This window comes from Bidens hawaiensis, unplaced genomic scaffold (assembly GCF_021521415.1).
Source record: "Bidens hawaiensis isolate Kalapana, Puna unplaced genomic scaffold, B.hawaiensis_p1.1 tig00012269_1, whole genome shotgun sequence".
Lineage (NCBI taxonomy): Eukaryota > Viridiplantae > Streptophyta > Magnoliopsida > Asterales > Asteraceae > Bidens > Bidens hawaiensis.
This window is the reverse complement of record NW_027491994.1, coordinates 584,107-601,392: the sequence shown is the minus strand read 5'-3', so window position 1 is coordinate 601,392 and position 17,286 is coordinate 584,107. Positions and strand designations below refer to the sequence as shown.

The following is a 17,286-nucleotide window of genomic DNA, read 5'->3' as shown; positions in this document are numbered from 1 at the left end:
TGCCAGTGCTCCAACTGTCGTGAAAACCTCTGACTGGTTTTTCTGAACCTCTTATAGCACGTTCAACCTGAATCTGACCTGTGGCTCTGGATTTATCTCCTGCAAAACAAACCTTCTTCTGCCCACTAGACTCTGTGAACCAGACTTTGGTCTTTTTCTGAACTGGGTCGGTCACTCCCTCAGACGATAAACTAACCATATACAATGAACCTCTCTTTCTTCCTCGATCAATTACAAGATTTCCCTTTACAACTTTCCATTTCCCGTTCCCAAATTTAACCTTATGTCCCTGTTCATCCAACTGCTCGACAGAAATCAACTTTTTCTTTAAGCTTGGAATCACTCTAACATCCTTCAAGGTCCATGAACCGGTTGAAGTAACTAAATTCATGTCAGCCATGCCCGTAACATCAAGAACATCATTGTTAGCCGGTTTAACCTTACCAAAATCACCTTCCTTCAGATTCTGCAATGCTTCACTGCTGTGGGTAGCATGAAATGAAGCACCAGAATCCATGACCCAAGAATCAACATTATCCTCAACACTAAGAACTAAAAACTCATCCTCTGAGCATTCTTTTGCAGTGTTGACTTCTTTCTTTTCGTTCTTATCATTTGGACACTGATTCATGAAGTGTCCATTCTCTTTACCACCCCATCATTCAATATCTTTACGATTCCTAGACTGACTCCTCTTCCTGATCCCACGTCCTCGTTGTTTTCCCCTACCTCTGCCTTCTGTGACTAATATATTACCCGCTGATTCACCTGAACTTCTGCGTCTTGAATCTTCTCCAAGAATCAAATCCCGAATCCCATCAAAAGTAATTTTTGTAGACGAACTACAAACCGCAGTCACTGTTTGCGACCAACTGTCGGGCAAAGAGGATAATAACAAAAGACCTTGAACTTCATCATCAAACTTAATGTCGACTGACACTAAGCGGGACATGATCGAATTAATATTATTAATATGCGTTGCAATAGACCCATCCTCTTTCATTCTTGTAGTTACTAGCTCTCGGATAAGATAGACCTTATTTGCTGGAGAGGGCTTCTCATGCATGTTGGATAATGCATCCATCATACCACGCGCTGTGGTTTCCTTCATGATGTTAAATGCCACATCTTCCGACAACGACAAAGTAATACATGCCCGAGCCTTTTTGTCTAACTTCTTCCAATCTGCTTCTGACATCTTTTCTAGCTTTTCATCTTCTAGCACTACATCCAAGTCTTTTTGACAAAGTAGCGCTTCAACCTGCATCTTCCACCAACCAAACTTTTGCCCATCAAACTTCTGTATCATAACCTTTCTGTCTTCTGCCATGACAATGACTAAGCGAAACTTGAATAAAAAAAATTACCCCCGACAACCACAACAAAACCACCCGGCTAAACTGCCCGTTAAAGCAAAAAAAAAAAACCGTTGATCAAATCCCAAAACCAAAATTCAAACCAACCAACAAATTATCTGAACCAACCCAAACCTTAATCAGAACACCAAAACAACTAAAAACACAAACTTGTTCCTTTGATTTCTTTCTAACCAACAATGCTATGCCACATACAACTTCTTGTTGTCTTCCTGCCGGTTGCGTCACAAGACAAAGCAATACCAAAAAGGAAAAGAAAACCAATTGGCAATATTAATTTTCTTCTGACGGTGGATTTTGGAATTTGATGAAACAAATATTAATTTTTAATTCAAGTCACAATATGTGAACAAGAAACAAAAACAAATATAACTTGGCGGCGGAATTGTCAAACCTCACAATAAAGAATCAATAAAAACAAAATATGGCAAACTGCTATATAATTCTAATCCTTTATTCGCTGTAACTTACGGGGTAACGTTTAAACCGTCAAGTGCGGCTGGTAGGCGGCCAGGAGCTACCGGCCTTAAACCCTAGAAGGACCAATTATATTTTCTCGCGATTGCGTTATTCCATATGAAACCGTAACCTCGGCTCTTGATACCACTGTTAGGGATTCGGGCATTTCAACACACACACAAACACAATATAATCTGCAAGAGAAATAATAAACGAAGATGAACACGCGAGATTTATGTGGTTCGGTCTAGACTGGCCTATGTCCACGGGCTGCAACCAGGGTATTTTATTATTGCTACTGTCTCACTCGTGAGGAATTACAAGTACAACGATTACATTATATAGAGACTAGTTAGGGTTTCTAGCTTAGGGAACAAGATAAGATAAACGAGCCCTAATAAAGAGATATATGGCCGGCCCAAAACCTCCCATGTCTTCCATCTTTATAAACCCATTTAATCCGTCTTCAAGTAAACCGGACCCAAACCGAGCCCAAGCCTCCACAAACCCAACATGCATATCCTTTTATTATTTTAATAGTATATTAGAGATTTACATCCAACTTAGTTGGTTAATAATTAACTACCCCTTGAGATAAAACATCGTATGTTTAATTACCATGAAGAACTTTCCGGTTCTTCAATATATTCGCATCGTCAATGACTCGGAATGGTCTAACAGGTCATGCCAATATATTAAACAATCCCGATCCATAAATTTCCTGCTTATGATCATATATATTTTAGTTTCATTCGGGTTTGTCTAATATACAACTATAAATACAAGAGAGTAATGTATCATCATTCCAAACATTCAAGTTAAACACGTTTCCCGTATTTTATTCTCGTATAACCATTCCTTAGTGTGCCACTTCTTGTGGTCGATTATAATATTAACATGGTTGATCTCATTATCAATGCGACAGTCAATTCCTCGTTTACCATGATCATGACTGATCCTTGTATAATCATCACATTAATAACATAGTTGATCTCATTATTAGCATGAGCATCATAACAATTTCTTCATTTCAAACATTCATGTTAAAACACATTTCCCGTATTTTATTCTCGTATAACCACTCCCTTAGTGTGCCACTTCTTGTGGTCGATTATAATATTAACATGGCCGATCTCATTATCAACGCGAGAGTCATTTTCCTCATTTACCATGATCATGACTTTTGTAACGATCCTTATATAATCATCACATTATTGACATAGTTGATCTCATTATTAACTTGAGCATTGATGTGCTAAAAACAGTCAATTAAATATTAACTGAATTAAACAAGTAATAAAAACTAGACCTAAGACTCAACTAAACAAAACATCGGCAAGTGAACCGGTCAATTGTACTAAAGCTAAGTAAGTCCGGAATATCTTATAAATTACGTTAATTAACTAATTAGACTCGACTTACGACACGACTATTTATTATTAATGTTTTAAGGGGGATTTCAAACTAATATTAAACTAAGAATTTAAATAAACAAGTAAACGAGAAACAAGCAATTAAACACAAGATCGAAACCAATAAGAGAAGGAATCTACCTAGGTAAGAATCCCATGCATCAACAATCATCAAGCAATGGACAAATAACATGATTATGGAAACTGATTTCTAAACGTATTCATCTAACAAACCCTAAAGGACCCTTGACCAAATCAAACGACATCCCAAAGATAATTATTAGATTATTAAGCAATCAGTTATATTGATTTCCGCAAAGTCATCAATTAGGGTTAATTAATAGTATCTAAAGCAAGCAATCTTACGAAACACTAAACCCTAGATAACTTGATAAATTAAACATGACATCATGAACATGGATCAACACAATAAGCAAGAATATTGTCACTATCTATCCTAGCATGCAATTGACCAAGACACATAAACAACTCCTCACCTTACAGCTATTGGAATTTAGCAAAACATTCAAAACCTTAACCAACTATCAACAAGCTTCTATGATCTAAAGGGCCCATTCAACCATAATAATCAAAACACCAAGTAATTGATTAAACATAAACCCTAAATCTAAAGAACACAATCAAAAGATAAAAGATCTATGTGAAGCAATAGTTAATAATCAACCAAGATAATAAATACTTATACGCATCATGAAAACAAAACCAAGTCTTTACTATTAATATACCGAAACCATAATCAAACAATTGTCCAAAGCAAGAATCAAGCGTGAAAAACATGTTCATCAAACCTAGGTAGACATGAAGTCTAGCCTAGAATCATTATTAAAAATAATCCTAAACAACTATTAAAAACAAAGAGGCAAGACATAATAAATAATGAACAAGGAACGAAAGTTAGAGCGATAAAACCCTTTGCGATTGATCCTTGAACACCCGGATGAAAGCTCTCTCGATCCTCCTTGGTTCCTAGCTTCAAATCACCTTCAAAACCTTAGTTGTCCTCTCAAAATCGGCTGGAATAGAGCTTCGATTCGGCTAGGTTTGCAAAAAGATGTTTATATAACGAAAATCGGGCTTGGGCTTGCAACTTTTGGCTGACCAGAAGGCCTAGGCACCGCGCGGCCCCTTCCTGGGCATGCCTTCGCGCGGCGCGGCGCCCTCTAGGTAGGGGTTACGGAATTTTGTTGTTATTTATTGCTTGTTCATGTTAGATCTCTTCCTTGACTCTCAAGTAACGCTTAGAACCTTCTAGACCTTCTTTTCCTTGACTTTCAAACCGTCATCTACATGGAAATAAATCAAAACTCGTAAGTGAAGTAATCATGTAACAAATTATGAGCAAAAAGAACTTAAACTTCACACGAAAAGATAGAAAGAATTAAGTTTAACATGCAAGACACCAAAAAGAGTTAAAACACGATAAATATATAAAACTTGACTCAAAACCTTAAATAATAAAAGATTACAAAACTCGAACTTAAACGAACTCAAAACATTAAGGAAAAACAACTTTACACGAGATTCGAGATGTATATCAAGCATCATAACAATTTCTTCAATTACCATGATCATAGATATTACACCGATCATTATATCTTCACATTCACTTCAAGGATTGAATTATTAACCATGCAACTTTCATGGTGACATCATTACAATTTCCTTAGTTATGTACATGATCACAATCCTTTATATCGATCATTATATCACCATATCTCATTCACTTAAGAGAATGGATTAGAACCACACAACTTTTATAGTTGTTATTTCAAGCCTCTTTTACTAATTTGATAATGTTGCGACTTAATGAGAATATGAGGCATGACAAATGAAAATTGTTATTTTCCACCTTTTCTTACAAATATACTTCTCGTCGCTATTTATAAATTGAAAAGTCATATGATCGAGTCATTGAGATTTATCGGTCTAAAATTTTACAGGCTTCCATATATTTATAATGAGCTTTAGGTGGTCTCACATTTTCGAGTATCGTGCCTTTACGTCATAATCGTGTTTATAACATATGGAACACAAATTTGCTCATTTTGTTGGCCAACTTAAAAGTTATAACACATGGAACACGTGTAAAGTCAAATTATACAACGCATGACGTTATAACAAGTCATCAAACGAAAAGACTTCTAAAAAAATTATATATTCATCACTGTTAGAAATTATATATAACTTATGCATTAGTTTATCACCACATAACCAATCATTTAATGTATCACAGCTATATATTATGTATAATATATATCACTTTAAATTTGAAGCACAAACAAATCCATTGATGTTTAAGTTTTAATAGCATATATCATATATCTTTTTTCTCAAGTTTTAATAGCATATGCCACATATCTTTTTCTCTAGTTTTAATAGCATATATCACATATCTTTTTGTTATACTAACATTTCAAATAGTTAATTCTTTTACGAATCCTAAATTTTTAAAAAATTGCAATATAAGCACTATTATGATAATGTCCCCAAGTATTATAGCAAGTATAAAATAACAATGTCATCATATAAAAGTAAGTTGTATTTGTTTTCACAATAACCTTCATTTGCAATAGGGATCTTATAAAGCAACAACAAAACACAAACAAACCACTAGTTATACCCATATTAAATGTTTAAGAACAGATAACAATTAAAATGACTATATTAATTATGAATCAAATAACTGATGTTGGTTGCTAAACTTCAATTTATGCTTAAACTAAAAAAAAGCCCCATTTTTCTTAAACGTAACATGTTGCTAAACAATTAGAAGATTAATAAAAGATACATTTGATTTAATTTTAATGATCATAAATAACAACATTAAAGATACATTTGATTTAATTTTAATGATCATAAATAACAACATTTAACTCATTCTCGTAAGTTACATGTTATTTTTTTTTTGAACGATAACTTTCGCAGTTAAGATATATCACACTCCTCGGTCTAACAGGAGGAGGAGCCTCGCCACCCCACTCAGGCCAGACTATGTTAGAACTTACTTGAATTTAAGTTATATTAATAAGAACTAAATAAATTGTAAAAGAAATATATTATAAGGTAGACAAGTAACGTTTCAGACCATACACTACCATATTCATGTGTAAGAGCTTCTGACAATTATGGTGCACTCAACAATAAAATTGTAAATACTTTAATGATTAAAACAGAGTTAAAGGATTGCCAATGAAATCCTTAGAAAATTAGCAAGTCATGTTGTTTTAAATTCACGTTTTCTTTGTTTTTCATTTTTCTTTTGTGTAAAGAAATTTAATGGTGGTCCACAACTGTTAAGTAGTGTTTGTTATAGAGGAATGGAAGGTGGAATGTAATGAATCATTCCAAAGTAATGCAAAAAAGCTTGTTTGGTTACCATGCATGAATGAAATAGATCATTTCACAAGGAATGGAACTCCTTCCTTTTTTAGAATTTTCATTCTTTTGGGTATAGGGTAGTGTTTGTTATAGAGGAATGGAAGGTGGAATGTAATGAGTTATTCCAAAGAAATACAAAAAAGTTTGTTTGGTTACCATGCATGAATTGAATAAATCATTTCGTGTGGAATGAAAAACCTTCCTTTTTTAGGATCTTCATTCTTTGAGGTATGGGTGTTTTTTTTTCATTCTTTCAAGGAATGTTATATAATTATAATGATATTATTATTATTTTTCAATTATATTATATATATTAATTATTATATAATTATTCATTATTTTTTTTATATTTTAATATAATTATTATTATATTAGAACTATTACTACATTATTAATATTAGTTTTTTTTTTAGTTTGACGAGTTAACATTTCACAACGCACACACGTTATTCAACATTGTTACGATTATTTTTATTCAGTTTAAAGATCCCGTTGCAGCACGAGGGTCCAAAAATTAGTTATTATGAATATTCATATTATTATTAAAATTATATATATATATTTATTTATTTTATTATTACTAATAAAAAATATTAATAATAATAATAATATTAATAATAATAATAAAGTGATTAATCATTCCATTCTTACATGATAACCAAACATGACAATGGAATGGTAATGATCTATTTCATTCCTTTGTCCATTTCATTACCATATTTATTCCATTCCCCCATCCATTCCATTACCATATACCAAACATATCCTAGGTGTTTTCTTTCATTCCTTCAAGGAATGAAAAAGTCAAAAGAGTCAACAATCATTATTAGTATTATATTATTATAATGATATTATTATTGTTATTATTTTCCAATCATAGTTATTAATTATATTATTATTATATAATTATTCATTATTGTTTTGTATATTTTAATATAACTATTATTATATTAGAACTATTACTATATTATTAATATTAGTTATTTTTTTAAAAAATTTGACGAGTTAACATTTCACAACGCACATACGTGATTCGACATTGTTACGATTATTTTTATTCAGTTTAAAGATCTCGTTAAAGCACGAGGGTCCAAAAATTAGTTAACATGTATACTCATATTATTATTAAAATTATTTATTTATTTTATTATTATTACTACTACTACTACTACTAATAATAATAATAATAAACTGATTATTCATTTCATTCTTACATAATAATCAAACATGACAATGGAATGGTAATGATCTATTTCATTCTTTTGTCCATTTCATTACAATGTTCATTCCATTCCCTCATCTATTCCATTACCATCTACCAAACATACCCTTATTGATGAGTCCAATAATTTATTTAAGTGAAAAGCGAGGTGGGTGCTATCAAGTATCAATAGCATAGAACCAGAAGGGGTAAGAAGTCAGTTTTAACACTTTATACGGGTAATACAAAATAATCCTAAAATATCAGTTAGATGAGAGTAAAGGTTTACAACTAGAATTGTTCCATAAACCAATTTTTGTTTATCAAAACACATCATTTAACAAAATTATAAAATTTTATACGCTTCAAGCTTAACTTTCAATAAAAAAAGGACTTATCGTATGATATCTGGAAATACTTTTACAAAAACGTTAATGAATATATATGGGTTTTGGATGATATCAATAAAAGAAAGTTAAACTAGTCATCCCAAATATCAATACCAATAAGTAATACAAGATTAACAAATAAAAATTCGATAAATTAATATAAAATTTGTAGGATATGATCCAGTTTATTGTAATATGGTCCAATTCAAAAGAGATTCGCGCTGATAACGTGTTGTGAAACAACGATCTAATAACATTGTCGGAAATGCATATAATCATAGAATAGAGAGAAAATGAGAAGTGGAAAAGGGGATAGTTCTTATTCATTGAGTTGTGTATCTAATACAATACCAAGAGCCACTATTTATAGGGCTATAACATTATTACAAACATAATGAAAAGTAGAGGTTATGAATGTGAAGAGTCGCTACTTTATGGTGTATTCATAACAATAACGCCTTTTTAACATCTAAAGTTTCATTTTACCCTTCATTTAAAAGAATTTGAACTCACCATCACGTTTATAAGGGCAAACACCATATCACTACACCAATAGAACATGAGTATTTATAAACGCCTCTACAAGTAATTTATATTTTGCCTTTTGTAAAAAAAATGATTTAGGGGGGACGGGGCACCGCGTGATAAGCGCGTGATGGGTCTTAGCACACCGCCGCCGGTCCTTTTGTCAAGCGTGAGGGGGAGTGTTGCGTGACGGCCATCACGCAAGTGATGGGTGTTTATCGAGGAAATGTATCCTTTGGAAATGGGAGGGAGCAGTTGGAAGGTGTGTGATGAGAAATGAACACCACCCCTTGTAAAATCCATCACATGTGATGCAGGGGCGGATCTACGGTAGTAACGGGTGGTTCCGCGGAACCACCCGAGTTTCGAAATTATAGTGTATTTATATATAGAAAATAATAAAGGAACTACCCTATAAATTATACAGGAACCACCTTAAAAACATATAAAGTGCTTGCCCGGCTGGTAGTTTGTGGGTTTTGTAACCCGGAGGTCGCAGGTTCTATTCCCGTTTTTATAGTTTTTTTTTTGTTTCTTACTAAGTTACCCTAACTGATGTTAGGGTTTTTTATAACAAACATAAGTAGCGCCTCTCTTCGCAAACAGGCAACAGCAGACCAGTTTACACTTCAGCCACTGACCACCGTCCACCGCCGGCGCCAGCAGCCTCCCTCAGCCACTCCCGCTGCCCCGCACAACCCCTGACCAACCGCAACGCCGTCCCTATCACTCTATCAGCCACTCAGCCCGTCTTTGATCCCCGTCCTCCTGCCACTGCCTACTCTTACTCGGAGTCTCGAATCCTCCCACTTTGAATGTAATAATTCATTGTTAAATGTTAATTGTTCATAATTGTTAAGTGTTAACTACTTAATTGTTAAGCTATTTGTTAAATTTAGTTTTAGTTTGTTAGATTATTGGTTTTAATTTGTTAGTTTGTTAGTTTTTGTTAGTTTCTTAGTTTTAAATTTGTTAGTTTGAAATTGTTGATTTGTAGGTATTTTGAATATGAAGAAATATTATCAAAGTGAACCATCGAACCTTGGATCATCATCTTCAAGCAGTAAACCATTAAAAATAAATTTGGATGATCTACCATGGGATCCTTCCGAAAGGCAACCAATTTCATCTTATCACCCAAGTCAAAAAGATGAAATTAGACGGGCATATCTACTTAGAGGTCCATGTCAACCAACCGGGCATGATTGTCCTCTAACAAATTTTATTGGTAAATTAAGACGCTTTAATGAGAAATGGTACACTAGTGAATTTGGAAATTGGTTGGAATATAGTGTCAAAGCGGATAAAGTGTATTGTTTGCATTGTTACTTGTTTAAGGAAAGTGGACAAAATGATGCATTTCTAAATGAAGGATTGCGATGTTGGAATAGGTGTCAGGAGAAATTTAGCAATCATGTTGGAAAAATCAATAGTTTTCACAAAAAAACACGTAAAAAGGGGAAAGACTTACTTAACCAAGCTCAGTCTATACCTGTGGCCATTGATAAGGGAATAGATCTACATAAAAAACAATATAGAATCCGATTACATGCTTCGGCTAGACTTACCAAAGCATTGTTGAATGGTTCATTAGCTTTTCGTGGTTATGATGAGTCTGAAGAATCTCTTTACAGGGGAAATTTTATTGAGTTCTTAAAAGTGTTTGGAGAACTAAGTGAAGAAATTGGTAAGGTTATATTGGGTAATGCTCCCGGGAATAATCAAATGACGTCTCCATCAGTCCAGAAAGAACTTTGTAATTGTTTTGCAGAAGAAGTATTAAAGGGGATATTTGAAGAACTTGATGATGATGTCTTTTCCATATTAGTTGATGAATCGAGAGATATTTCTAAAAAAGAACAAATGGCCGTGGTTTTAAGATATGTTGATAAATTAGGATTTGTGAATGAGCGATTTATTGGCCTTGTTCATGTTATGGAAACAACCGCGTTATCTCTTAAAGCTGCAATTGATGACCTATTTGCTCGCCACAACTTGAGTATTGGTAGGGTAAGAGGCCAAGGATATGACGGTGCAAGCAACATGTCCGGTGAGTTTAATGGTTTGAAAGCTTTAATTTTGAAAGAAAATTCTTCGGCATATTATGTTCATTGTTTTGCTCAACAACTTCAACTTGTTGTTGTGGGCCTTGCAACCAAACATTATGAGATTTACAGACTTTATAAAGAATTATCAAATTTAGTAAATGTTGTTGGTGGATCTTGTAAAAGAATAGATTTGTTAAGAGAAAGTCAAAGAGAAAGTTTGGGATTGAATTCGGAAGTTGAAACCGGAAGTGGAAAGAATCAAGAATTGTCACTTGCAAGAGCTGGGGATACACGTTGGAGTTCTCATGAAAAAACAATTCTCCGTTTGCTTACTTTATATCCTAGTGTTATTGACGTGCTTGAATATATAGAAAAATCAGGAGAGTTTTCAAATTACCAAAATGAATCACGTGGGCTTCAAGAATTCATAAAAACTTTTAATTTTGTATTTTATTTACATTTGATGAAATACATCTTGGGTGTTACTAACACATTGTGTCAAGCGCTTCAAAGAAAAGATCAAGATATGTTGAATGCAGTTAAGCTAGTTAAGTTAACTGATGAAGGCCTAAAAAGATATCGACTTGAAGGTTTTGACTCACTTTTGGAAGATGTCACATCCTTTTGTGAAAAATATGAAATTGAAGTGGTTGATATGGAAGCCGAGTATGTTGACCCGAGATTTAAAAGAAAGAAGACCGGTATCACCAATCGTCATCATTATGTGGTTAATAATTTCAACACGGTTCTCGATATGCAAATTCAAGAGCTTGGAAGCCGCTTTAATGAGGTAACCACTAAATTGCTTACTAATATGAGTTCTTTGAGCCCGTCTTGTAATTTTAGTGCCTTTAGTAAAGTAAACTTGATAAACTTGGCCGAAATGTATCCATGTGATTTTGATTTTGATGAAAATGATAAGCTTGTATATGAACTTGGCCACTACATTACTAACGTGAAAGAAGATAAGCGGTTTGCCAACTTGAGTGGCTTAGGTGATCTTGCTAAAATGATGGTGAAAACAAGATTACACATTGATTATCCGTTAGTGTATCGTTTAATAAAGTTATCATTGGTTTTGCCGGTTGCAACGGCAAGTGTTGAAAGATGTTTTTCTTCAATGAAGAATGTGAAAACGGATTTGCGTAATAGGATGGGTGATGAATACATGAACGATTCTTGCATTTGTTACATTGAAAGGGAATTCCTCCAACAAGTTTCGGTTGAAGAAGTAATGCAACGATTTCAAAAGATGAAGACTCGTAGGGAACAACTATAAGCATTTTTTTAATTCATAAAGACTATTGTATTGATATTATGTGTTTTTTAATTTCTAATGACGGTGTCTCTTTTATTATTTTATCGTATTTTTATTATGTAATGAACTTTTTCCGAACCATCGAACCGACCCGAACCTCAAACTGACCCGGAATTTTATATACCCGACTCGGTGAAATTGAAACATATAAAAGTAGTGCACCACCCAAAAAAAATTCCTAGATCCGCCACTGATGTGATGGATTTGGGGTTGGTGATGTGGCACACCACCATTGATGGTGGTGTGTGATGAGAAATGAACGACCCCGAGTCCCCTTACAATTCATAAGTAACTACGTATAGGAAATTTTAGGAAAATAATGCTGGAGTAGTGTTGTATTTAACACTATATTTGAGTTTATTTCACAGGTCAGATTGCATGTGATTTGAGTTTCATCATCAAAAGACACGATGAAAAGTTGATACGAGAGAGTAGTTTTTACACGGTAATTTAGCTAGGTATATGCTTGGGTTAAAGGGGATAGGCAATGATAATAAAAACCATAACAAAGATGTTTGGGAATATTGAAAATAATAATGATCATGACAAAATAATAATAATAATAATAATAGACGTATATTAAATTAATAAATTTGTATCGAATCTTCTATTTATCTTTATTTGTTTTTTTTGTATATATTAATATATGTATATGAAATAATAATAATAAGAAAAAGACAAAAACAAAAAAAAAACTTTTTGGAAAATAGAAATATAGAACGATCCATAAAAGTATAGCAGTAGCACTGCTAAAAATAAATAAAAAGATAACGAAGGCAAAAACAAAATAAAAAGGCTTCAAATTATTGTGTTAATTAGCAATTAATACCAATATCATAGCTTTATTAATAAAATAAATCCATAATAATAATTTGATATGTGTTAGATTCTACTCTACTCTAATGTTTAAGCCATTTTGCTATTGATCACAAAACAAAACAATTTTAAACAGTTAACAATAAAATTTGGACAGACATTTTAAATAAAATATAAAAAACTATCAATCTACAAGCAAGTAAAAAACAATCACTTTATATTTAGGGATGTTCAAAAAGCTCGTGAGTCGTGGCTCGCTCGAAAATAGCTCGAGAAAAGCTCGGCTCGGAAAAGCTCGATTCTATATGAGCTCGGCTCGACTTCTGAACGAGCTGAGCTCGAGCCAAGGCCATCTCGGCTCGTGGCTCGGTCTGGCTCGACTTGTTCGCTCGGCTCGTTGCTCGGTTATATTAAACCTTAAATTTTAACATCTATATATAATAATTTCATATCAAGAAATACATAAATAAAAATTATACATATATTATGCCACTAAATATCTAAAACCTTATAAAAGAATAATTAAAAAAAACATATAACGTTAAAAATTCTCTAGTTTATAAATTTTATATAATATGTAGGTTAAAATTATAATTTTTTCTTTTATATATCAAAATTTGTAAAATATAAAATAAAAAAAAATAAAAATAAAAAATTAAATGAGCCGGCTCGACGAGCTCGAGCTCGGCTCGAGCTTTAAACGAGCCGAGCTCGAGCCAGATTTTTCAGCTCGATAAAGAAAACAAGCCGAGCTCGAGCCAGCTCGATTAAGATCGAGTTCGAGCTCGAGCTCGAGCACACTCTGGCTCGACTCGACTCGGCTCGTTTACAGCCCTATTTATATTTGAGAATTGAGATCGGCTAATCTTAAGCTCTTAACCATAACGCTAAGGGCTTTAAGAAGAAAAAAAAACAAGGCATTCATTTCGCTTAATCTTTATTTTTAAGGTGTCAGCTCAATTATTTTGTTAATTTACTTGAACAAAGAAGAAAGAAGCGAGTAACGCGGGCATCTAATTACACATAAGCAACACACATAGACGGAGAAAATGACAAGCGAGTGAACACATGTAAATAACGCAGAGCAAGAAAAGATTGTACCATACAAAGTAAAAGTTGTACATCCGTTTAAAACTGTAAGAAAGGCTCATTTTGGTTTTTATATATTAAATAAACAAGGTTTGGTGGTGACTCGAGTCCATAGGTATGTTTTCTGTTTTTCACTTTGCGAATAAGTTTTCTTAATTTTTGCAATTAAATATGCAAATTTATTTTGTTAAACTTTTTTCACCGCCTAAGAATAAGATATGCAATAACTACACAGTTAAAGAGATGAAAATAACAAAACCGATCATAGAGTTTCAAGTGAATGTTAACTAATTCACTCTACGCCATCTCCTCGATTAGATACATCATGCGTGTTTTATATGTGTAGGTTATTGAACATTAAAGATGCTAAACTGGACTTGTATGAGCACGTGATGAAGTCACTGAATGATTGACACTCAAAATGGAGCAAAACAAAAAAAGAAGTTTAATTTTCTACCAATGCAAAGTATTGTATGATTTCAATTTTCTCGTGTTTATGTAATTCTTGACTGATAATATATGCTACTTGATGTTTACTTGTTTAGTGTTATTGAACAATAAGTCTGTTTAGATTTATTTTAATCTGAACGATTAGTTTGTCAATTGCAGTGATACTTATTGCATAGTGTTTGTTGATTACTTTTGATTTAATAAATCATACAATTGCCCTTGATTGAGTCATGTTGTGAATGAACCTTTGGCTACCAGTACACGTGTAAACGATTGTTGATGTCTATAAAAGTTGTTCAGTTAAACTATATTCGTCAGTTGATAGTTGAACTATATTAAATAACATGATATGACTGATTGATTACATGCTTGAAACTTAGGTGTTATTGCCTTTAATTATTGTTTACAAATTTGCTAAAGTACTTGCTTATTCCCAAATTGTTGCAAGTGTGTTCAACACTCTAAACCGCTACTTCATAATTAAATCACAAAACTTCATAATGTTTAAAACTGGTAACACAGATCAATGACCACCTACTTTTCATGGTTCGACAACTTGTTTGCTCTAACTAGTTTAAGGTAAATAGGAACACTAAATTAATATAATTTTTGACCGGTCCTTCGCCACCGATCAGTTACTCCACTAAGTGTTTTCTTTAACGGCAAGGATCACCAATACACCATTTCAATACGGAAAGGTTGTGATCACTTTCTTCAACACGCTATGTTAAGATAGTGTATCTTTGCAAGCCTTCAAACATTCACTATGTCAAGATAGTGAAACCCCATAACATTATATCAAGATACTATATAATCTATCTACAACTAACAACATTATATTAAGATAGTGTTTACCTGAATAAGTCACCAATGATGAAGAAACCTACTAAGAAATTACTAGAATAACTCTAGCGACATCCATAATTAATATAAACATATATATGAAAGATGTTGTACAACCTCTATTGTTGCTATTCTTATGATTTTGATATATTCTTCAATTGATGTTTGAAAGATGTTAGGATCAACAGATATATGCTTTGAATATGTGTGTATTTGTTAGAGTAAATGGGGTGGTTTGAAAGGTTGTATAAGACATCCCTTTGTAGGCTCAAAACACATGTCACATACTCACGTGAGCGGCTGAATTGCTAGTAGTCAATACTCCCGGTTGATTCCATCCACTATGGATGTCCAGTCACAACACTTTGTAATTTATGTTTTCAACATTATGAAATGTCTTTGCCCGCTATTTTCACTTTGTTTCAAGTATTTCATATCACATGTTAAATTGGTCTAAATTTTATCTTGCTACTTTCATTTAATGATTAACAAAAAAAAAGGTTATTTATTATTTAGTTTGACCACACACTCGTCAGTCGTCACTATCCATTCCTGTTTGGTTGTTTTTAATCTGTATTCCATTTCACGACACTTTTGGTCTTCTATTAAAGATTTCATGGAAGACTTGTTTATTATGGTATTATTTTTTCACGACAATTTCAAATTTTTTTTTAGTAATGGCATCTATAAGAATTCATGTGCCCCGTTGAGTCGGAATAAAATATGTCTTTAAATTTTAACAAACTAAATAATGTAAACTATTTTTTTTCTAAACGACAATTAAAGTTATAGAAAATAAACATAACAATTAGCAAAATCATGATATTAGAATGAGTTTACGAAATATCAAATAGGCTAATATTGACTAACAAAAATAAATGGGTCTCACATTATCTTAACAAGCCTATAAATCTTTGGATAAGTTAGCAAATAGCCTATAAAATGTTTGAGTATTATAAAAATAGTGGACTTATAAGAGTTCGTGTGTTCTAAAATTTTTACAAGGTATCAGGATATTTTAAGAAACTTTATGTCCAAGAAAAAAGTGTGCCCCGCGATCGGACGTCCACATTGCGCACCCTCAAAGCCTCCCTTGTTTGATTTAATCTTCTAGCCTTTTCAATACTTACGTTATTTATATAATATGAATTTTAAAATTATAAAAATATTTTACTTTGTAAATACTTATTGTGCTATGTTGTGTTATAAGTTTAACCTATCTTGGTTCACACCTTGTCCATGTATAACATTTTTTATCCATTTCAAATCTTCTAGATTTAATTTTAATTTAATATTCTAGCCTTTTACGTACTTAAGGTATACTTATAATATGATTTCTAAGTTATAAAATCTTTTACTTTGTAAATATTTATTATATTATGTTGTGTTATAAGTTTAATGTCTATTGATTCACCGCATGTCGTCACAGTAATCTTGATCCATTTCTTCATCTTATGTTTTGATGTCTTGATCATACATGAGCTGTGACTTAAAATGATTAATCAAAGTACTTACAGACATGTATATAACATATAATCATTATTAATGTAATAATATATCAAGTGACATTTAGTTTAGTCCTTGTCAAAACCTATAGATTTAATTTTAGTTTAAACCATTATTTTTGAATGGTTAACTTTTAAAGTCATTAATTATATTTATAAATCGATGTCATTATACACTATATGACTTGAACCTTCAAGCATAAAGAGAGATACACCACAATGTACCACCTTGATACCACTAGGGTAGAGGCCCTTTGGTTACGCTCGATAGATGCCAACTAAACCAATGTTTCAAATCATACATAATTATGTATTCTATATGTTCTAATCATCATCATTCATCAATACACCTATGTTGATCGGTTTAGCTAATATGTTCCCAAAAATTTATAAGTCGACATTTATCATCTTCGCTACAGATCATCCATCATTAGTTATGTTTTTCATCTCACTAAA

At 32.6% G+C, this 17,286-nt stretch overlaps 2 protein-coding genes across 2 annotated transcripts in view; both read left to right on the top strand.

Annotated features, from left to right (window-relative positions):
- LOC143540527 (uncharacterized) overlaps positions 1–17,286 on the top strand; it is an 81,355-nt gene that overhangs the window by 50,077 nt on the left and 13,992 nt on the right. The window lies entirely within an intron of this gene.
- LOC143540519 (uncharacterized) lies at positions 8,988–12,088 on the top strand. Its single transcript, XM_077033554.1, has 3 exons — positions 8,988–9,023; positions 10,100–10,811; positions 10,965–12,088. The coding sequence occupies exons 1-3, from the start codon at positions 8,988–8,990 to the stop codon at positions 12,086–12,088; spliced, it is 1,872 nt and encodes a 623-aa protein (XP_076889669.1).

Excerpts from the sequence above, each read along its gene's own strand:
- LOC143540519 (XM_077033554.1), top strand. The coding sequence starts at position 8,988 with ATGTATCCTTTGGAAATGGGAGGGAGCAGTTGGAAG. Across the intron at positions 9,024-10,099 it reads TGGGAGGGAGCAGTTGGAAG|GAAAGTGGACAAAATGATGC; the intron begins GTGTGTGATGAG and ends TACTTGTTTAAG. Across the intron at positions 10,812-10,964 it reads CGGTGCAAGCAACATGTCCG|TAAATGTTGTTGGTGGATCT; the intron begins GTGAGTTTAATG and ends TATCAAATTTAG.